Here is a 22,894-nt window from a genome sequence, read left to right on the forward strand (position 1 = left end):
AAGCAGCAGATATCTTTTACTTAGAAAAGACAATAGCAATATATATCCGTTTAAACTTCATTAACCCCTGACTGTTTAAAACACTGCCTGTGAATAGGGAGAATATATACTACAGCAAAAGTCTTTATTTCATGTGCTGTTCAATGTTAAAAATTAATTCTACTATAATTTCTTACACTGAGTAGCTTTTTTCTTGGAGAGGCAAAATCAGGCCTAATCTTGCTGCCACTGAAATAAGTGCGATCTTCACTGATGAATCAAAGCAGTTGTTTTCAGCAGACTTAATCAAACAAGTTGCAGACTATGAATGCTGTGTCAGATCTTAAGTTTATCTAAATTTTCAGAGGGCACAAAATTTCATTTTTGTTCTGTACCATCTGAGGCGGCAATCTCAGGGAAGTATTTAGGAATACTCCTGAAGTAAAAGAGCTTCTTCTCGCATGTAGCTGGAAAAATAATGACGGCTTCCCATAACATCAATACAGTTTTGTTCTGTAGGTCTCCATTTACCTTAGACCTGAGATAACTTTATCGAAGTTAATGGTTGTTTTCTCCTTGACTTCAGTGGCAGCAGGATTGTACTTATCTGTGTGTCAGGAAACGGAGTCATAGCTGGGATCCTGTTAAGTTACATTATGCCTTTCTAGTGAGATAATTGCAGCATTATAAAAATCATCCAATACAAAAATTATCCTTGATGTTATTATATAAATGCTGCCTTTTTTTTTATCCATTCGCTACAGTTGACATTTTTCCTAATGCAATGAAGTAGCCATTGTACTTCAGTATCTATTCTTAATAGCTTTCAGACATGAGAGGTTATTTTCTGTGTATTATGTAGTTCTAAAAAACTGGGTATACATGATTCCATTTGGGTTATATTGTGCAATTAGATTTTACAAATAGCTCCCCTTTCAGACTCTTTCCTCTATCCCCCAACTTATTATCATTCTATCTCGATAACCTCGCTACTGTGAAAATGATTTGTCAGGCACCTGTGTTTTAATAAAAGCTGAAGAGAAAATACGGACCTTTATTATTGCAAGGATCGATTGGGATTTATTTCTACAATTTTAACTACCTTTCCTTTTCTTCTTAGGGTGCAAGCTGCAGCGCAGTTACGTGAAGCTGAATCGAAATCCTACTGTTGATGGAGAGGAATCTACATGCTACTCTGTTGACCCAGTACTGAAATGTATGAAAGACTGCGCTCCAATCGAAAAAACTTCGGTTAAGGTTGGCTTCCGCTGTTTCCCAAAAGGTACAATATTTTTCTCTCGCTGTGTCACGTACTGTAGGAGCTCTGTCAGAGCACTCAAAAGAACAAAACACAGCACTGCCACGCACAGACCTGTAGTGCTCCGGCTCGTCTCTGGGCTGCTGTTTTTAATCCCATTAGTATTTGCTATAACCACTGACAGTACTGGCCAGCTAAAAGCTAGTTTAGATGGTGGCAGGTAGCATCATCTGAGAAAAACATCTGAGGTGGTAAAAGGGGCAGTAGTGATTGATAAGAATTTTTTCACATTTTCAGAATCTCCATAAAGTTGAGATAAGCAACACTGAGTCCTTTTATGCACACTACAGCCTGCAATTTTGTGTAGACCAGGGCAAGGAAGGCGATTGAAAGTCAGTCAAGTAGTGTGACATAACTGCTATGATTAGGCTGCCATGCTATGGCACTGTGCAATGCATCAGCAAAAAGCACATTGCTGAAATGTCCTCTAGATTGTTACAAAAAATGTTTTGTTTTTGAAGATATTTTATACACATACACTCATGCTCCAGCTTTTTGAAAATACTGGGCCTTTTTCTGCTTTCACGTACACCAATTTGTCATGGATGTGGTGCATTGTCCAACACAGGTTCATGTTAAAGTTTTATAAGCATGAGAGGAGAATCCAGCCTGGAACCTGCAGATATTTCTGATGCCTAAATCTTTTAATGAATTGCACAGTACTTGTGTACCTTAGGGGGAAGCCTACCATTAGGGAATATCTACTGAAATGGTCTGTTCTCTGTGTTAACCATTGTTGGCCAAATCCGTTGTTAGCTGAGATATTCCTGTGTAGTTTCACTGAAGCCAATGTATCCCTGCGTTGAGTAATACTGGAGAACAGAGTATTTTATGTCTGATTTTAAACAACATCTATGTAAAACTTTGCACTTTGCTCATGTTATTGAAATCTGCCATGTGCTGAATCAGCCAATAAAAGCAACGAGTATCTTACTATAATGGTCAGCCATCTACAACAGCCTGTTCAACAAGTAGCACAGAGAGAGTGCTAATAGTTTTCTGATGGCTCCCTGAGATGTGAATAGATGCATTCTTTTATGAAAGGAAAAACCCACCCTCAACAAAAAAACTTCGAAAATCTTGTTATATCCATGTTTCGCAGATTTCTTTTGTATGTCCAAGTCTGTATCTCTAAAATGTCATCACCCCAGGCCGCTCACTGCCTCAGAATATTAGGCTATAACAAAGCTGTCTCATTCCCTCACAGAAATGTGTGAGAAAGAGAAAAATCGGAAAAAAGATACATTAGTTGTTGTAGCCAGTGCTGCTTTTACAGCAACTGCAGGCTTCTCTGGTTCATTTACTGAACCAGAGACTGAGAAGTCTGCTAGCAGCACTCCTAATCAAGAGGGTTTTTTAAATTTATTTATCCTTAGGAGAAGGAGGAGGAGGAGGAGAAAGAGGACAGGGAAGAGAGAGAGAAAGAGGAGAAGGAGGAAGGGAAAAGATGCCGTTTGTGGTTTTTAGCAAGATGATTGCTTTTCCTCAGGCTAAGCATCAATAGGAATACAAGGCCAGCCCTTAAAAACTGTTTTTCTTTCTTTGTTCGATGACTTGGAGAAGCAGCAGAAACAAAATCCCCTTCTTTCTCAAGCTGAGAATATTTATTTGTGTATACTGGACAAAGACCTGTTCTCAGCTCTTTATATGAGAACTCAAATCTGACAGTCTGCTGTTTCAAAAGAGAGGGACTCCAGCACTGTCACTGGTGGAGCAAGGAAAAATTAAAGAAGGCAGAATTTCCCCTGTTGTCATGAAATCAGTGAGACTATAGTCTTAGGATCTTGACTGAGGCAGACATCTCTCCAAGTTTAAGTCCATGTATTGGTTTACATTTCAAACATGCCACAATCCCTACCCATAGGGATCGTAGTTACTCAGCCATGATCCAGTTTGCCGAGGGAACTACTTCCTACATGGATATGAATGTGATCAGACCCACAGTGTGCCCAAGAGTAAGAAGCATAACAAGAATTAATGTATAGAAAAAACAGAACCCAGACATTTTGTAGCATTTCTCATTTCACAGCTTAAAAATATTCTATATTTTTAAAAAGCATCTCCAGCACGTTTCTGGGAAATAGTTATTATCTGATTTATTATGCAAAACCTGTGCTTTAGGTTGGACAGTAATTTAGCCAAGGAGAATGTTAACATTTCAGGAGATAAGTGACTGACACAACCTAAACCCATACAGCAGTCTCCAGATTTCCCTGTGATGAGAGATGGCATGTTATAAATGTATTGTCCAACTGAGGGATAAAACAAATGGAGGTAAAATTATGAAAGCTTTACCCATTCTCATTACACAAACTTAATCTAAATGGATGTCCTAATATTCTTCCAGATGCAATGATAAACCTCCAACTAGCTAAGAATTTTTATTGGAAGGATGAATATCATTATTCCATTTAGATTATTTCAGCATTAAGGGATATGGCTTATTCAAGCTGCTGTTGATAAAGCAGTGTGGTAAGGTTAATACTGCAACTGACAATGCTCTGCCAGATTTCACAATATATGGGAAACTTTAATTAGAAGTTTATGAACCTCTGAAAATTCTCCAAAGGGCTTATCCTTCAGAATGAACTTCGACAAATAGTCAGCTGAAATATGCAGTGATATGCAGCACTAACATAAAAAGAGATTGCTGATGTATATTGGTTCGTGGTGGTCTTACATTGACTGTGGCTATCTCCAGCACTTTTACAGCCTCCTGCTTGTTGTCTGCGTGCTTCATGAAATGTTATTCATTTTGGTTTTAGGGAAGCATTATAGTAATTATATCATGGATGAAAATCCTGCTCCAAGTCAATAAGTCAGTCAGATGTCAGTTGTGGGGGCAGGATTTCATTCTTTACTTGATGAGGGAGTTGGCAGCCATCAAAACAATATTTCCTTGAAATGTGTTAATTTGCTTGATGTTAGTTAACAACGGCTTCACTCTTCTGACAGATACTGCTGTAAGCCTGCTGGAATGGCAGAGAAGCAGCGATAAGAAATCTGCATCTGAGGATGTTGTGGAGTCTGTGGATGCTGACATTGATTGTACCTGCGCTAGCGACTGTAGTTAAGCTAAACATTTTAGTATTGTGCTATAGACATACTATACAAATAATTGAATAGCTGGACGGATAAGAAGGGAACGTAATAGCTGTAGTAAAATATTAAGAAATGTGCTTGAAGAAAATAAGCCTACTGCATTGCATCCAAAGTCAAATACATTATGTACAGTCTGCACTGCTTAATAAATATGTTGTTCATTAAATAAGTATTCATGTGGTCTTTCTTTTTATTTTTCCCTATCAACAAAACAATCAGACTAACTATAATATTATCCAGAAATTCTGCTTCCTTTTATCTGAAATATAATTACAGCAGTCCTCTCTTGGAATTATGTTCACTAGGTGATGAAAGGAAAACATTATTATGGCTACTGCTAACATTCTATTGTGCAAAGAATTTCATATTTAACACACTAAAGACACAGTAAGCATTTGTTTTCTTTTATGCTTTCTGGTAAAGAGCAAAGTCTGTTCTTGGAACTGTTCTGAAAAAAAAAATACATTTTACTCCCAGCAAGACCATTAGCCTTAGTACATTCTACAAAGGAATGAATTGGACTGCTAGACCCCCACTGTAGGTTTCCAGTGAGCTATAGTGTGTGACACAGTCCCCATTTTAATTTACATTTCAATGGATGTGCTGTTGCTTCATGAGCTAAAAGTATGAATAGGAACTTTTTTTTGTTTGTTTCTTTACCATTTTCTATTGTATATCTATGAAAATGATGCCTTCGAAAACTTCAGGGAACATTAATACATCAGGTAACATTCCAAGTACTGCAAAAAAATTAATACATAGAAACATATGTAAGATTAATAGCATCATAGAGCTCAAATGAAGCACAAGCAGGACAGTTAGGCTGTGTTTAACCAGTGAAGTGTCAATCTGCCAGCTTTCGCTAGGCCTGTGGGGAAAGGCAATTCCCTCCCACCCCAGGGGATCAGGAGTAGGTGGCACCTTCGGACCCTGAGCAATGGCACAATATTCCTTCACCTTGTACATGAATCAGCTGTGCAGTGAGCCGTGATATGTTTTCCGTAACAGGCAGTAGTAGACGGCATGCTCTTCCAAGGCAAGCCTTAGCATGGGCAAGGTATTGCTGAACCCAAATGCTGTCAGGAAAATGTCATTAAAGAAAATACTTTTATTTTTAACTAAATACTGAGCTATCACAAAGAGGATTGAAAACTAAATAGCTGAACAATTACAGAATAACTTTTCTCAGAGCAGAAACATCAGTATGTGTAGTACTTCTCTAGCTCTCGAATTGCAGCTTACAACTAATTTGAAATTAGAAAAGATCCAGTTTTTTCTCAGCGTACTGTGCTCATTTCAGTACTTCCAGAAGAAAATACTGTTTTGAGTTTTTCCAAACCAGTGCACTTACCCTGCGGCAAGCATGTTTGCCTCTGCCTCTAAGCCTCTCTCCCGAAGATAACCTACAGAGGGCAAAAGGGAATTATCTGCCTCTTTCCCTTCCCCCAGCCTTAATTTAGTCTATATGTTGTATTTGAGAACCTGCATGTCCACTGGGTCTATATGCAGATAGCCAGTGCTCTATTCAACAGCTTTTCCTTCATGCAAGTATGTTCAAACTAAGACCAATAACATGAGTTCTTTGTGTTTTTGTTTGTAATAAAGCATTCACAAATTCCCTGTACAAAAGCTGTGTTTTGCTAACTCATCAGACGTGCCACACTGCAAAAAAGGTAGCCCCAAACAGGAGGGGAGATGTATTGTGTTCCACTTTCCTTTAAAAAATCACACTAAGATTACACCTGGAGAGCCCTTTTCTTCCTGGTATTGTTTTCACTGTGGCTTATGGGAGATTTGTCATTGACTTTCATAGAATCACACCATCATCTTTAATCCAGCGCCTTGCTCTTTAATCCACTTGTTTACAAAAGGGAACCTTTTGCCAGTCAACTACTTCACGTAAGACAAAAGCAGTGAGGGAAGAAAAACTTTCATGCTCAACTACTAGAACAGGAATTTAGTAACAGCAAAGAGTCATTAGTAAGTGAAGTAATTCTGCTCGCAGTAAAACACAGTCATCTACACAGAAGCATGACACTAATTAAAAATGATCAAGCTGGGATGTACAGTACAAAAAATACAAGCAGCTCATAAAGTCAAATGTCTTCTCCAGGAAAAAATTTACAGATGGTTAAAGTAATTGGAAAAAACTTTGAGGGAAATACTGATCAGCAGTCCCATATTAGTTAATAATACATACTGTATTAAAAAACAATAAGCGTGCCAGGTCAGAGCTGTCCCTACTGAAGCCCCACTTTGGATCCTGCACTAACGAGAAGGCACCTCTGGTGCCCCAATGAAAAGGAGCCACCAGAACAGCTACATATCTCTTTCTGCTAAATTGTCATGCCTGGAAAACAGTATTGTACCCCTGCTAAAACCACACACATACACCTCTTCCCCCACAGAAGCTACCTGGTTAGCTCTTCCCACTGGCTGTGGTGTTCAAGGGCGATAAAGCTCCTAACAGCAAGATGCTGCGTGCGACGGCTCAAGCCCAAAAGTCTTGAAGAAACTCCAAGGTCACACACTGTCCTAGAGACAGGAAAGAAAGGTGAAAACGCCCCACAATGTCAGAGCACGGCCAGGGAATTCACTCACCATGGCTCTACCAGCGAGGCAGCCAGAGGGGAAGGTGCTCGGCGGCAAACTCAGGCATCCTCCTCTTGCTGCTCTGCGCAGGGCACGGGGCAGACACTGCTCTTATCATTACCATTTCGAAGGGGCAGTTTCATTTCTGTCCAATTCCTGTTCGTCAGTGCCCTCTTGCTGAGACAGCTGAATGCCTTTGACTGACTGAAAGACTCTGCTGATGTTGCAGCTGTAAAATCCAAATGTAATGGAAGTTAGTAAAGCCTGAGGTTGGCAGTGGGTACGGCAAAGCAAAACACTTAGAACCAGCTTGTTTTGCCAGAAGAATTAAGAGCATTAGCAGTACAAGTGTGAAAAAGCCCTTCCGGAGTTTCTAATGCACCACATAGGCATTTCCAACCCATCTGGGAGGGTATCTGCAGTCCAGATTTAAACCTCATTTGGAAATCACGCCTGTCCTATCTTATAAAGCAAACCAAAACTGTATAGCCTACCGAGTATTAAAATGTGTACTTCACAGTCTGAGCTTTTACGCACTCTACTTTTCATTCCTAGTGCTTCTCGATTATATGAATTAATGAACGCTGGACTTTACTGTAGTAATCAAGGAATATGACCCTGCAATTATAGTACTCCAGTATTGTTTAAAAAAAGTGTCAGAAAAAAAATGCAGGCCTAAGCATAGGCCAGGCTTGAGTCCTAATCCTGCCTTTGCAGCTCAATAATGTGGGTTTGCATGAGGCTGGGGATTTCTGTGCCTCATTTTCTGCATCAGAAGGATATGACTACTTACCTACTTGATGGAGTCAGAAATGCTTATGAATTTATAGTCCCATATGTCTTTTGCAAGTTTTTCAGTGATTCTAGAGATGAAAAGTAAATTTTTCCACTAGATCTCCTAACCACATGAGTATATTTTATTGCAAAGTTGAAGGTTTTCATTTTCAGATTCATCCAAGTGTAAAATAACTATACATTTGGAAAAAATCAAAACAATGTACTTAATTTGTTCACAGTCAGCTTTGGTTAGTGGATTATTCATAAAAGCCTACAATTGGATCCTACTATTACAGTGGGATAGGCAAAAGGCTGTTGGAAACACAGTCTTTTGTATCCTAGACAAAGACAACAAACCTTTTGTCCATCAGACCTGGCTCTTTTGATTCACTAATTTTAAAGGACACAGTGACTCTCAGGAAAGCATGGTCATTCTGCTCCGGAGAAAGAAGCTGCAGTGTGATAGGAAAGGACAAAATCGTTAATATCAGACCCCTCCTGGAAATGAAATGCCTGCTCCGCAGCATGAGCATTAAAATAAAATAACGTGTACAATTCTAACCCCAGTGAAGTCAATGGTTAAACTCAACAGAGCTAGGCTTTTACTCAGCATGTTTGAATGAGTTATTAAACGAACTTTAGTTGTCCCTAAAAATAAATGTACTGTGTGGATCTAAGCGCAGCTGATGAATAAGAAACCTCGGGAATCTAGCAAATACAGTAGTTACGGCTAAAACCAGAGACAGCACAGAAGGTTGCAGAAGAGAGTAGCTATTAATGGCCACCTGAGCCTTAGGTTGAATCTCAAGGTCTCTCATGCCATCTACTGGCCTTTTTTTTTACTAACAATGTTTTAAATCTTTTTCCTCAAGGTTTATTTATAGGTCTGTTACATTCCAGGCAGTTTTATATAAATTCTAATCAAGGTTTGGGGTGGTTTTTTTTGCCTTCTAACCTACACACTTGATTACTATGTGTTTTTTTCCTGTAAGTACATTACAGTTCTATACCTTTCTGAACACCATTTCACATTGCCTCTGGAGGAAAAAGACATTGCCTAAGACATTCTCATTTCTGTTATTGCTGGATAGGCAGTAATTACATGGCAAGCAGGTCTGTGAGAACAGTCTACTAAGAAAATCCAAAGCTGTTCAAAAATAGTACTTATGGTTCTTCCTCAATCAGTGTGAGAAGGTTATTATTTTGGTACCCAAAAATGCTTCAATGTACTGAAAAAACTTGGTTTTCCTGCTTTTTTCCCCAATGCAGTTCACTTAGGTGTAACTCACAGCAAATGCTTATATGTCCTAATATTATTGAGTTTGCTTTCAGATGGGTTTTGGGAAGCAGGAATTACATATGTGTACAGATAGACCTGATCACAGCACTTCCCTTCATGATCTGTAGCCTCTTCCTGATGTCCCAGTTTCCCTTCTCTATTTATCTGTGTCCACTGGCCTCTTCAGCTTCTCACAGCAGGACAAGCATGGGCACCCCAGCATACCTTCACCCAGCTCCCAGGAGGGAGCCGGCAGCCCTGCAACTGAGCACCATGCCCCATCTAGAAGCTATGTAAGCAGCTTCAAAACTCGCATTGCACCCCATGTTAAAACATCAGCCTGCTGAAGCTTTTGGAGCTTTGCAGACTTGCTCCCACTCTTCTCTCTGTGCATTCCTGCTGCAGTATCTTTCCCCACTCTGTGGTTGCAAACAGGCTAAGGGCCAGGGGCATGAGCGACACAGCAGTCGTTCTAAAGGCGGTTTGTTGATGTTAGGTGAGGTGGGAGTTCAGGGCCCAGAAGGAGTTTGAACATCCAAGACCTCTGCAGATTATCCGGGAGTACTCCAATTACCATCTGCATAATTGAGGCAAAATTAAGTCAAAATCTTTACAGCAGCAGCTAACTGGGACTCATCAGATTGCACATACCATTAGTCCAAGTAAGCTTGGATCCTATTACTGGATAGCCACGTTCCACATTGTCTTTGATGCATTTTGCCTTTACATAGATTGTGAAAGCTTTGAAGAAAGAATACTTATTGGAGACTTGCACCATCAAATCCTGAATTCCGTGCGAACTCTGCAAGGGTCACTATAACAAATATAGTGCTAAACGAGGGTACTGAAATTACAGTCCTCGGGCTTCTGCCACATCTTTGTTTCATCTCACTGGGGAAATGGGTTATAGTCTCTTTTCATTTTGAAGTTTCAGGGCACTTCCGTGACTCTTACAATCTTCTAAATAATAAAATGAATTTCAAAATATAATAAGTGGTGACAAATGCATGAAATATCGTGACTAGCTCCCCTCAAACCTCTCTCTGTTATTTTCTTACATTATTTCCTCCACATATTGTCTTAACTTTCGCAAGTAGAACTAACTCAACATTATAGATCATTACATGAAACAATATTGAAGTGCCTTGTTTTATAGTGGTCATATCTGTCTCTCATGCAGTTGAGAATTTACTCTAGCTAGAGGTGCTTTGATGCTTTGTTTTCTTGCCAGCTGATAAAAAGATAATTATAGCAAAAGAAATAGAGTCAAGAATTCAGGCTGAATAAGCTAACATGCTAGAATTCTGCTTAGATTCCTGCTTATGTGGTCAAAATAAAACTATTAATATTCAAGATCTGCTCATGACCATGAGACTTGGGGGATGATATACAGATTAAATTCACTATAAGCGTAAGAGATTGACACAGGCTCAGGCTGCGGCTGGAACTGGCAGTCAAACATTTATCTCACCGTGATACTAATGTGTCTACATTACTTTAGACTCAATGCAGATACACTGTCTCTGAATGGTGTTTCACCTTTGTGAAATGTGGCTTTCCCACTTCTATCCGATACCAACTTGGACATCTCTACCCCATGAGTCACAGGGCTTCCATTGTCTCTGACACTACAATTTGCTGAGTTGCAAGACCTGACTTTCATGTGTCTGGAGCCAGAGTGATGTACTAAATTCCATATATCAAGGAGAGTTAAGCACTTCAGGTGGGATCTAAGGTATCTTCCCCCACCAGCCTGATAACCTAGACTATTCAATAGGAAATGCTGAAGGGATCATCATACACATCCTATTTCCCAGGGCCGTGGGCTGCATGGGAACAGGTTTCCATACCTAAAATCATCTTCTACGTTCTGGCAGCTGTATTGCCCCTTCTGAAACTCAGCTGGGAGATGGTGGGGTGGGGAGAAGTCCCATATATCAGGTGACTGTTCAACCCATTAAATCATTGTATGAAAAAAAGTGGGAATCTCAGCTGTGTCATTGAATGAGCATAATCACAGATACTGTGCTTTTGTGGGGTCCACTGATAGAGATTAAAGGGTGTAGAGGGAGGAACATCTTGTGTGAGGCTTTTCATGTCTTAGCGTGAGAAGAGACTGAGCCATGTGGCCTTTTCAGCGCTTCTGAGCACAGGCAGGGCTGTTCTTTAGGATGCTGGAGAGCTGCACAGATTCTGAAAATTAGAGACTGACAGATTTTGCTATTTAAAGGTATAGAAGGGAGTATTAAGGATTTCAGTCTTGAGAATAAACACCTACATTGTATCTAAGTCTTTTACTTTCCTCTGTGAAGCCGGGCATCAATCTCAACAATGCTACAGCTTTACATTGGAAAATCTGCACGCAACCAAACTGAAATGCTCCAGAGGAATTAATTGGTGACCTTGTCTGATAGACCAAAATAAATCTGGCAGGCAGATTGCCCCTTTGCCAAGTCCTCAGCTCCCCAGCTGCAGCCGTACGGATTACACAGCTTCCTGGGCCGGGTGAGGCTGCCAGCTCTGAGTCCAGCAAGCAGCCAGCTCCCCCGCGCTGCCTCCTGCCTTCAGCTTGGCTCTGCGGGCTCCTAAGCATGCCCAGGGCCAGCTGGTTAGCACCAGGCAGACAGGGAAGCTGGCACTCCCCCCACCTTTTGGCCAGCTGGTGGATCGACAAAATGGATTGCTCCGCTTATGAGAAATGCTGGGATGCCGACATCTCCCTCCTGCGCAGAGCAAAACGCGATGTGACAGCCTGAAACTCCCCTGAGATGTCATTCCCTTTGGCAGCAAGTACTGCCTCTGCCTCTTCACTCGTACAAAGGAGCTTTTCAGGTGTGGTGTGATGGGTTTATTTCATTTGTATTTTTGAAAGGATCTGAAGCCCATAGCACTCACTTTCTGTACATTGTTTGGCATCCCATTCTAGCTTTCTCTTCGTGGGTAGGCACAGACTAGGTATTAAAGGTCAAGGTTTAGGTTACCAGCACAAGCAAAGCTCTGTGCTTTGTGTGCTCCTCCATCCTACCAAATCTGCAGCTTTACATGAACATCTACAGAGAGAATCCTGGCCTGGACAAGGCATAGTCATAGCTCAGACTACAGTATTGATTTATATCATGTCAATACAAACATAAATATAATTCAGAAGGATTTTTTTCTTTCAAAGCTTCTGCTAGCAATTCTAAGGCTAAATCGTTTACAGTACAAACATTTGAATGTCACTTTTTCTCACCTGCTGCACATTTTCAGCATAGCACTGAAGAGTGGTTGAAATGTATAAGTTTTTGCTCCTCTTGAACTCTTGCCTTATCATTATCGTCCTTATGGACAACATTTTTTCCTTAAAAGTCTCATTTTAAAGAGATTCATATTTCAATGATTTGTATATGCAACAGATTTGTTTTGAGATTAGGTGATCAGGACTGGATGCCTAAACTGCACCATATTTAATGGCAATATCAATATTTTCTGTAATTGTGTCCACCCCTTCACCATTGTTTCAGTCATCAAGTCTCCTTTTAGCTGCAGCTCCATATCGAGCACAAGAGACAAGCATTGCCCTGTCACAACAGCTTACATTTGCATAACCTTCGATAACCTCTGTGCTGGAGACAATGTGAGATTTTCATCACTGCTAGCTGTAATGTATTTGCTTAGCTAAGTTGCAAAACTCATATTTTAGCTCGGGAAGTCCTTCATCCAATGAGGTTCTGATTACACTTCCACCATTCTACAAGCACTTCATCTTAAGGCAACTAAGATGGTAAAAAAATAGTACTTTTTAAAAACAAATGGTCTCAAGTCAGTGGGTGTTTGGAATACAGATGAAGTGGGGTGACCCAGGGTCAGCCCCCTCAGGAAGATACCTGATAATTTCCACATTACATCATCCTGGAATTTCAATCATTTCCTCAATAGTTGCATTAACAGCACTTAAATCATTGAATCTCACCATTTTCCTCCACATTGACATGCACTTCAGAAAAAAAAAAAAGAAAAAAGAAAAAGAAAGAAAAAAAAGAAATAAGAAAAAGAAAAAAGAAAAAAGAAAAGAAAAAAAGAAAAAAGAAAAAAGTTTCTTCTGCTTCAAAAATATTGGTAGATCATTTAAATCAGAGTATGAGAAACAAAATATGTGTCATAGTCTGCCATACTATTCTGATGACTCAAGTCTGAAAACTGCAATAATTTTTTTGAACAACAGACTAAGAGGTTGCTTACTTGGTTATCACACAGCAATTTCACATCTGCTGGGTTTTGTTACCCCCTTCCCTCCCCAAAAGATTTTCTTCATATAAAAACACCTTTCAATTTTAGTCCTACTTTAAGTTCTTCTCTTTGCCTGAATTCTTCATTATACTATTTGTGGAGCTTATTTTTACCCTTGTTAGACAGAAAGCAGGGTCATAATGAAAACACTACATAATCAAGTGTGTCTCAACAAGCTGAACAGATTCCCACAGCAAGCCCCCAGGAAACCTAACTGTAGCCCCCTCTGCTCCTGCCAGCTGCTGCTGTGCTTATCTTCCAGATAAGAAACTTGATGATCTCCTCTACAGCCTTGCTGTTGAGGGAACGGAGCAGCGGGAAAGTAGGCTTACTCACACTTCACCCTGACCTCTAGGTGCGAAAAAGCCTTCCCTGTACAGTTATGCGCTCACTGTAGAGTCTGATAAATAGACTGAACCGTAAATCAGACAACGGAGCTAAACAAAATCCATTATCTATGTCCTCTGTAGAGGGCTCTTCCCGCTGGGCTCCTGGGAGACGGCTGTTTGCGAACTCGTTGCCACTAGAGGGCAAACGTGGCCAAGCCATTGCATAAAAAAAATCTCTGCATTAATATGTAATCAATTTAAATTATAGCTTATTGCGTGAGAAGAAGTCTCTTTGTTTTACTATACCTTCGGAAAAGATATGGTAACGGTATCTTCTACCAGACACGCCAATATCAGACACATTAAAAGTATTCACAGTTGCAACTCTGCCAAAACGTATTGCCTCTTCATTACCCGTGTCCTTAAAAATTTTATAAATTTGTAAGTCAAACACTCTTCTCAAACATTCAATTAAAAATTTAGTATGCATCTTGATATGAGTCAAACCAACATAAGTGAAAACAAACTAGATATATTTCACCGTGTGGAAAAATACATTCATAGTAACCAGTTGGAAGGTTTCCTGAAAATTGTTGAGATCCCACTCTGGGAATCTCCTGTTAAAGGAAGTGATACAATGAAGCATCTAGACTGACTCCTACAAGGCACTTGCCTGGCTTTCATCGCATTCTGAAGGAGCATGTTGGCAGTTCAAGTCTCATTCAATAGCTCTTTATAATGGCTTCAGGGTCTGTTTCTGGAGTTAGTCATTATCACATAATATAGCATTTAGCTATTCAATGTTAGGTTACAGAAAGTAATTTCTAACAAAGTGAAAGGAAGAAAGCAAAGAACATGTACAATGTCTAGGGAATATCTCAAGATGCAATTCAAACTACAAGGAGGAAATATTTTTTTGATAATTTCTTGAAAGGTTTGTGTGCGTGATTTTCCTAATGGAAAGAAATGATAGGTTTGGAAAGATTCTGTGGTTGTGTAAGCCTGCAGAATTGGTATCAAAGCTCAAAATCTGGTGAATCTGTTCTCCTCTCAATGTAAACAAGGCAATGTTTTTCTTCAAAGTAAGGTCCAGTTTCATAACTGCAATGAGATATGATTTCACTAATGTCTCTGGAGTTGCATCTGCCTCTGGTAGCAGTAAGTGTGACCTCCTCTGGTGTCAGGATTTTATAAAGATTAGCCTAGCAAGCACACAAAATATCAAAAACAAAAGGAAATTTTCAGCATTTTCCTTCAGCTACTCAGAAGGGACGTTGTCAAAGTAGCTGTCTGCTAAACACATCATCTGCCTTACTATAGAAAGAAGGATGTCAACACTGCATGTCAAATCCAACCCTGAGATATATTTTTTAATGGGCAGGATCTGACTTAGACAGATCCCAAATCTCTCTGCAATTACCTGCATCTGTAGGAAAGGCACAAAAGGATTTATCTTAAAGAGCTCTCGAACTGTTTTTCAGTCTTGCTTTTTGTGACAGAAGCAAAGTAAAAATCTTAGGAAAATATTTTCAAAGGCATTGTTTGAGGAGATTGTAAGTTTTAGTTGCTCCCATGCCTTCATGCCAACCACAGTGCAGTTTGGGCAAGGACAGTTTGCTCTCAGCCACCACCTCTCCTGGAGGTCTGGTGAGCCTTGCCCCATGAGCTCCAGCCCTCTGTCAGCACCCAGACACCACAGCACATGATGGCTTTCAGGAAAGAGATGACTCAAAAGTTGGCTAACACCACCAGAATTATTCATCTACTACTAAAGCCTATTACCTTCAAAAAAAGTCTTTGAGATGACACAATGTGAATTGAAATGACCATCTATCTCTACACCATTCCTTAGCCAGAGATCCTTCAAACATAGGAAGGGAGGGCAGAGAAATAAAAAAACATTAAGAGAAAGCTGGACATTTTCAAGATGTTTCATCCTAACCAGTGAAACATATTGAGTATATCAGCAGTCCCCTGACACAGCCATCAAGAGACACGCTGTGGCAGTGGGAATGGATACTGCTTCCCAAAGCCAATGTTTGCATGGGTGCGAGAGGCAAATTAATTCATTCCTGCCAACACAGACCATCATCTTTTTCCCTGCTACTCTTTCTACTTCCTCAAAGCATATTTCAAACACAAGCAGTGATGTGACCCAAAACCTAAACTCTGCTAAAAGAAAATCTCTAGCTTCAGGAGCTCTTCCACACAGGTGAAGGGAAGTCATGTTAGCCAGGTGTGAGAGTCACCACTTTTTGTAGCTGGTTTCTCAGTTTTTTTTTTCACATCCCACTGCAGATGGTCACTTCAGAGCTGTATTCAGCAAATGTAACTAATTAATTACACTGTATTAGCTCAAAAGCAGGTCTACAGATGCAAATCAGTAATAATGGCACTTTAGGATTATGACATCTGATCCTTTACAGTCTCTTTTTTAAGTCACTTTTACACCTACACAAGGTACGTACAAAGCCCTAATGTGTCTTTTTACAAAAGCTTCGTGAATGTTTACAGAGCGGAAAAAAAGGAGAACCAAGCCTTTATGGTTAAAGGAATTAAGGATATATTTTTGCCTTTGTAACTAACCTTTAAGCTTTCCTGCGCTGGATTTACTAAGCATACAAAAATGTGCTTTGGTGGGCCAGGGAAATAAATCTCTGTACAGGTTTTCCAAGTGCCCCTGCAGATTCTTAGGAGCCGAGCACGGAGGAACTGTTCGTAGCTAAGCCAGCAGTATGCAAGTATTAGGGGATGAGACAGCACATCAGCTGCTTAGCCAGCACACCTCAGTTCTGTCCTTTCTCCTTCTTTCTCTACTTAGACATCGGATTTTTTTTTTTTTTAATGTGAATGCTGTGATTGTCTGAAACCATATGAAAAAAGATTTTCTCTGCTCCAGAGGAATCATCAGCTGGGTGGGTAAACTCCTGCCATTCTGGAATGGGCTTGATGCAGCAAGTCATCCTGGCCCTTACTTTTCTGAAGTTTCTGGTATCTTTCTCTGCTATTGTTAGCCAATTTATTCTTTAAGAGATATGTATAATTTCAGCACATCTTAAATATTTAGAAGGAGGAAAAAAATGTTACATTGAAATGTTACATTAACCATGTTTTGAGAGGATGGTGGTCTGTAATGGGACACAAGTATGGCAGAAATGGAGTACCAACCACCACATTCTGCTTCTCAGCCAATGTGCTTGTGTACCTGGCCTGAGCATCTTCCTCAAAAGAAGGAAACATTTCCTTCATTCTAGAGGAAAGGATTCTCTGGTGCCAAACAAATGAGCAACCTTCTAGGAATTGCTCCCCAGGCAGCCTCTCTGCAATCGCTTCTGTTTGAAGACAACACAAGAATTCAGTTTTTCACAAAGGCATTAGGTAGAAAAGCTTTAATTATTAAAAGAGTGTGAATTAAGCAGATATTGTGCTGCACCTACAGTGCCTTGGTGAGAAGGCGCTCTGTAAACAGAATTATTATTTCATCAGCTCAGTAGACTCCTCACTTAATGGCTCACTAACTGGGCCAGAGATGAGATTCAATGTGAAGAAATCAATGACTCAAAGCAAGAGATTGAGCAAATATGAAACACCTAGTGCTTAGCTCTTAGGATTGCATATTGTCTCCTGTGGAAGTGACTCGTATCGTGCAGGGAGAAAATAACACTCCTGCTGCTGCATCCAACTGTATCCATAGGAGATAAGACTGAACTGGTGCTTGCTAGCACTAGACTCCCATACTTTAGGATTTTTTATTTGCTTTATGGTGTTCTCCTTCTGTGCCACAGCTGCTAAATAAATAAGCATTACTACTTCTTACTTCCAAAATGATCTTAGTGCTTTTTTTTTTTTTTTTTTTTTTTTAATTCATGACATCAAAGTCAGTATTTCTTAGTAGTGGTAGCCTTATTTTGGTATCCACCAGATGTATACATCAATCAGGATGATTCTGCTGTACTGCAGAGCAGAAACACCAAAGGGCATCCTGCAAAATTAAATGGTGAGAATAATGCAGTCCTTCACAATTCCTCTCTGTTCTAACCATTATAACAACTCGAGAGAGCAGAGAAGATATTTTCAACATGTGGCTATAGGTGCATGACTCTTCTTCAGACAGCTGGCTAGAGGGTAAATGGCAAGAACAATAAGTATCTATCTCTCCTCCCCAGGAGTGAGCATGATTCATGGATGAGGAATACTTTATTTTTCTACTCACCAGCCTACTGAGGCTTTACTGTGAAATTACTTCTTAAGTTTTCCTTTTCTCTTCAGTGCTAATTTAGGGATATAAACCTCACCACCCTGGCTCACTTTTCACTGAAGCGATTTCAGCTTCTCTTCCAGGTTCTCAGGGAAAATCTCGGCTTTACATTCATCAGCTCCTAATGAAAAACAGCAAATCTGACTCTGCATAGAAAGGTTCCTGGTGTAGTCGGGAGTGTCTGCGCAAATCGGGAGAGGCGAGTTAAGTCACAGAGGAAATCCTTCATTAATAGTGCCAAAGGGCTCAGCAAAACCCAAGTAATTCTCTGAAAGAAGGAAGGATTAATATCCCATTTTACAGGGAGGAAAGTGAGATAACAGAGCAAACACCTAGGAAAATTAACAGCCGGGATCACTGTGGCTTCAGTTCCACATCCATTCCCACAGGTGGAAAGTCAAATTTGGGCAGAATCTCTTTTATTTCTTTTATTTGTGTGATAGTTTTTTTATTTGTTGCTACAGAAGGAACAGCCCAGCAAAACTTCTCTCAAGCAATTTTCTTTGGGATATGCTTTCACTTCTCATTTGGATATTTTCCCTATCAACATGCATCTTTACCAAATAGGGCAGTTAACATGACAGAAAACAATTACAGATTACACAGAACTGCGTTGAAATCAGACTGCCACCTTTCACGTGTTTTTGAAGACAATCTGTCTTTCTAACACACCGTTCTGGTTGCTTTTTGTCTGGGGGAATAACACAGCACAGAAATACATAGTTGAAAAATGGCAGCTTCCAATGCTTCCCTCAAAAAAAGCAATAACCTTTTTCTACACATAATTGCACTAAATTCACCAAGAGCACATAATGGACAGGAATACAAAATGAATCACAGCATTTCTATATGAAACAGCTGTTCCATGAACTGGCCGTGATGATTTTTGACTATATGACTGCATCTGTAGTTTGGAAACAATTAGCCAGAAGCAATTACTTATCTTGAGTTGTCACACTTGTTTTATCGGCTCTTTAGGGGGTTCTTGTGTAATCATAGAACTTGCAGAGCTGAAAAAGCAGGATTTTCCTGCTCCAGTTGGACCAAGAAATAAAATGCAAATCAATGACAGCATGTTTAAATAAAATTTGTACGATCGGATTTCATCCATCATTCTCTTCCTTCCCTTGTTAAGACAAAAATATTACGTGCTCTCAAAGACTCGGGAGATCTCAAAATATATTTAGTAGTCACACCAGCATACAAGAATCAGGAGAATGCAAATAAATCCCATCCTTCATTGCCTCATACTTTCCACTCCTCTAATTTGCAGTGGTAAATTTGAAATCTGAATAGTCTCATTTTTCAGAACGCACTGAGCACTCCCCAGTGCCTTTTGCAGCCACTGGGACATGCAGCTGTGACATTCAACACCTATGCAAATCTGGGCCGAGTTATCTGCAGTGAGACAACCAACGCAGCTGAGAAAAAGAGTTGCTTTGCCATCTCACAGGGGAATGAAATCTCTGCAGTGAGCTGCTGGCTCTGTTAGAGGTAACTCAACAACATTACAATAATGTAAGTAGCCTTAGGAATAGGCTAAAAGTCATTAGGAGATTGGTTTTCAGAGCGTATCAGGAGACGATATATGGCACAGTCATGCATTCCGGAAATCATGTTCAGGTTTCATAAACCACAAATGCAAATAAGGCCTGGCAAGCTTTGTACTGTGAACACATAAATAGATTTAGCATATGTAAGCCATTGTGTAGCTCAACTGGAGAATTAATGCTGCCCAGGAAAAGATATGACAACGTAGTAAGAAGTTTCTGAGTAATGTAGGGTGAACCGTACCCAAGACAGTCATGTCAAGCTTTCTAATTCCACATTTCTGAACCAAGAACCAAGTCACAAATGCGTCACCTGTGCTGTTGACATTAGACATCATTTTCAAGGACATACGGAGCAATTAGCCAAGTGCAGCATAGTTACAGAAAAGAACTTGCTATTCCTTGCTATTAAGTTCCCTGGCTGCTTAGGTATAGGCCACAGCCTCTGGACAGTCCCTTCTAGCACTCAGATTGGAAGTAATAAGCATCACTTTTCAGGAAACTGGTAAGGTTGAGACATTAACAGCTCAAGTGTGTATTAAAAGGCTATTTTTTTTTAAGAGCTGAATTTAGGCCATCCATTTGTGCTCATACACTTTTTAAAATTTAACTTCTTCATTTTATCTATAACCTTTTTTCTCCTTTTCTTCCAGAAGCAGCTTGTGAGCACACAAGCAGACTGGGCATCTGTTTGCACCTTCCCTGTTGAAACATTCACCAGCCTCTTATGAATCTTGATACATTGAGTCGCGCGTGCTGCCAGGCTCGTGTCCTCAAACAGCGTTAGCACCTCTCTGCTCTCACTCTGCTCCTGCTTTCTGGACACAAAACCTTTTACAGAACAAGGGCTCTGCAGCCCAGCTGCTGTAGGTGCACAGGACAGGCAAAGAGCTGAAACACACTTCATCCTGAATGCTGAACACGGATACTCTGCCGCACAGCTCAGGGGGTAATGAAAACTGAAGACACAAAGGGATTTTGCACTAGATTTCTCAGAAATCCAAGCTGAGCTGACAATCTAAGCACTTCTCTGTCAACAAAGGCTGTTTGGGATTTACAAACTAGCTGTCCCTCCTGAAGAGTCTGATTTATTTGGTATGCTTTGAGCAATCGTAATGCATGCCAAGTTTTTATTCACAGCCATGGTATTTTGCATAATACCCAAGTAGAGTATTTGCTTGGGAAGTGGTAGACCTGGATTCCAGGCTTTTCCCTGCTGAGGAGGGCTGAAACTACAGCTTCCACCTCCCACGTGAAAACGCAGGAGGGACTGGGCCAGGCAGAGTCTACAAAAAAAGTGTAAAGCTGGACCAAGTGGAAAGATCTGGGACTCAGTTTCTGCTCCCTGGGGTGTTTAAACATATAACTTTAGACAGTATCTGGATTAAAAAACAAATACAAGCCAGAAATAATCAAGGACATAGAGAATGGGACCAAGAATACATCGCTCTTGGCCAAGCTCCATAATCACTAGGTTAGATAATGATGCCAGTCCTCTTGGCAGACCTTATTTACAACGTGCTGATGCAACTGTATTATTTCAGTTCTGCAGCAGCTTGATTGCCACTAGGTATGTGTCTCTGTGCTGGCCCACCACGGCACACTTCAGACGTAATTTCTTCTCTTTTCTTGAATACTTTAGTACAAACTACCTTACCATTCCCTGGGTCAGGGTGAAGTTATACATAGTAGTCAGTAACATTAGTGTGACTACTACTGCTTCACTACTATTAGGCATATCTAAATTGGGACTATGCATATCCTCAGTATCCATGGTACTGCCTGCACCTGGAGCACAAATCCTTCCCTTGTAATTTCAAAGGTATTCCATGATTATAGCAGTCATCCCTTTAGTTGAGGCATCATCTCCCTGTTTCAAATAATAATACTTAACTACGTTGCAGAAAAAGAAAAACAATATTGAGAACCTCCTACCTAGGAATGAATATCCTGGAAGCTTTTAGAATAAGCATCCTCAAGGATTTTGAAGCAAAGATGATTTGACAAGGAATAGTAAGATGTTGTAATTCACTTGCCTTTGTCTTTATTAACACATCTCATCCTCCCTACAATGGGGATGAGATTTGCTGGACAGCTGCATTTCCAGGTCAGCACTCTAAGATCAGGGAGCATGGAAGAGGCACTGCCTCATTCCTCAGTGCTGGATGGAGCTTTTTGTGTACAAAATCTTCTGACTACAGCCCGGAGTTAAGTGCCTATCTGACAGAAAGGACATTTCCCCTGGCCTGTTGAAGTGGCTCTGAATGTAGCAGCTTGCATGAATCACATCCTTGAGCCTTACTGATCCTATGGAGTATCAGGGCACCCAAGAGTTAGATACCTTGACTTGCAGCATAAAATATCTTGTATCTCCTTAGAGAATTAGCCCTCAGTTTTACCCTATGCAACCTCCTATCTCACTGAGCTGAGGTGCATTTAAACCTGAAGGTACGCAGATTTCATAGGGATGAAGAAATATGTAAGATTCAAACATCAAAGACAACTAGATGACCTCCTAGGAGAACCTGAGTCTACTTTAGCTAGTTTGCAAGATAAGCCACTTGCCTGACGATAGTCATGACTTGCTATTACAAGAGTTAATTACCGCATAATTTGTCTTGATGAAAATTTCAGACATTTGCAGATAACCAGGAGATACAGCAGTGCAACATTAAAAATAGGTCACCACAGTTTCAACAATAAGTGTATCTAAAAAAGACATTAACCTGCCTTTGATGCACAGTCCACAAAAGTTAGGTCATTTCCAAGGAAGTCTGCCACACTGAATGTGCAGTTTTTAAAACCTGATGTCATGGCTGTGCTATTATTGTGCAGCATGTGCTGCTTGCACAGCAAGATTAGAGATCCATTTCCAAAATTAGGATCAAATTTATAAACTCGCATAGAGTGCATTGTCTCTTACTGTAATAGTATTTTTTCCTTCATACTCTTTCCTGTTTAATGCAAAGTGAAATTCCATTTCATCTTTAGTAAACCTTTCAGCTTAAATATAATTTTGACTAATAAAACCTCCATAAACACAATCACTTTTATTAGGCATGACTGCAACAGTCAGACCTTGATAATAACACTGGCATGACTGGCAGCAGCAAGGTAACCATGGACACTGCTCTTATAAAGAGAAAAATTCCATCCCAGTAATTTGGAGATACTTTTTTTCTGTTGAAAGGGAAAGTGAAAAAAATGTATTTACAGATCTATCTCATCGTCAGATGCCATGCCTATTACTGGTAACATTAACACTGTTAGAGTTTTAACTGCAGTGCTTGGAAACCTCAGCCTGAGATCAGGGCTACTGAGGTCAGAGCGCTGCCCCAACAGAAATGACAGTCCTTGTCATCATGGCCCAGAGTTGGAACAAACAAGAGAAACAAGAAGAGAAGTTACTTTTTCCCCAGTTTTTCAGCTGAAGGAAAAGAA

General features: G+C 40.2%; 1 protein-coding gene across 1 annotated transcript in view; it reads left to right on the forward strand.

Moving 5' to 3' along the window:
* LOC104375937 (vitellogenin-1-like) overlaps positions 1 to 4,371 on the forward strand; it is a 42,668-nt gene extending 38,297 nt beyond the window's left edge. Inside the window, 2 exon segments of the mRNA XM_086617658.1 lie at positions 1,100 to 1,261; positions 4,253 to 4,371. Coding sequence (XP_086473784.1) covers positions 1,100 to 1,261; positions 4,253 to 4,371 — 281 coding nt within the window.
* Positions 4,372 to 22,894: the final 18,523 nt, after the last annotated feature.

The sequence above is a fragment of the Tauraco erythrolophus genome, chromosome 10 (assembly GCF_009769465.1).
Source record: "Tauraco erythrolophus isolate bTauEry1 chromosome 10, bTauEry1.pri, whole genome shotgun sequence".
NCBI lineage: Eukaryota > Metazoa > Chordata > Aves > Musophagiformes > Musophagidae > Tauraco > Tauraco erythrolophus.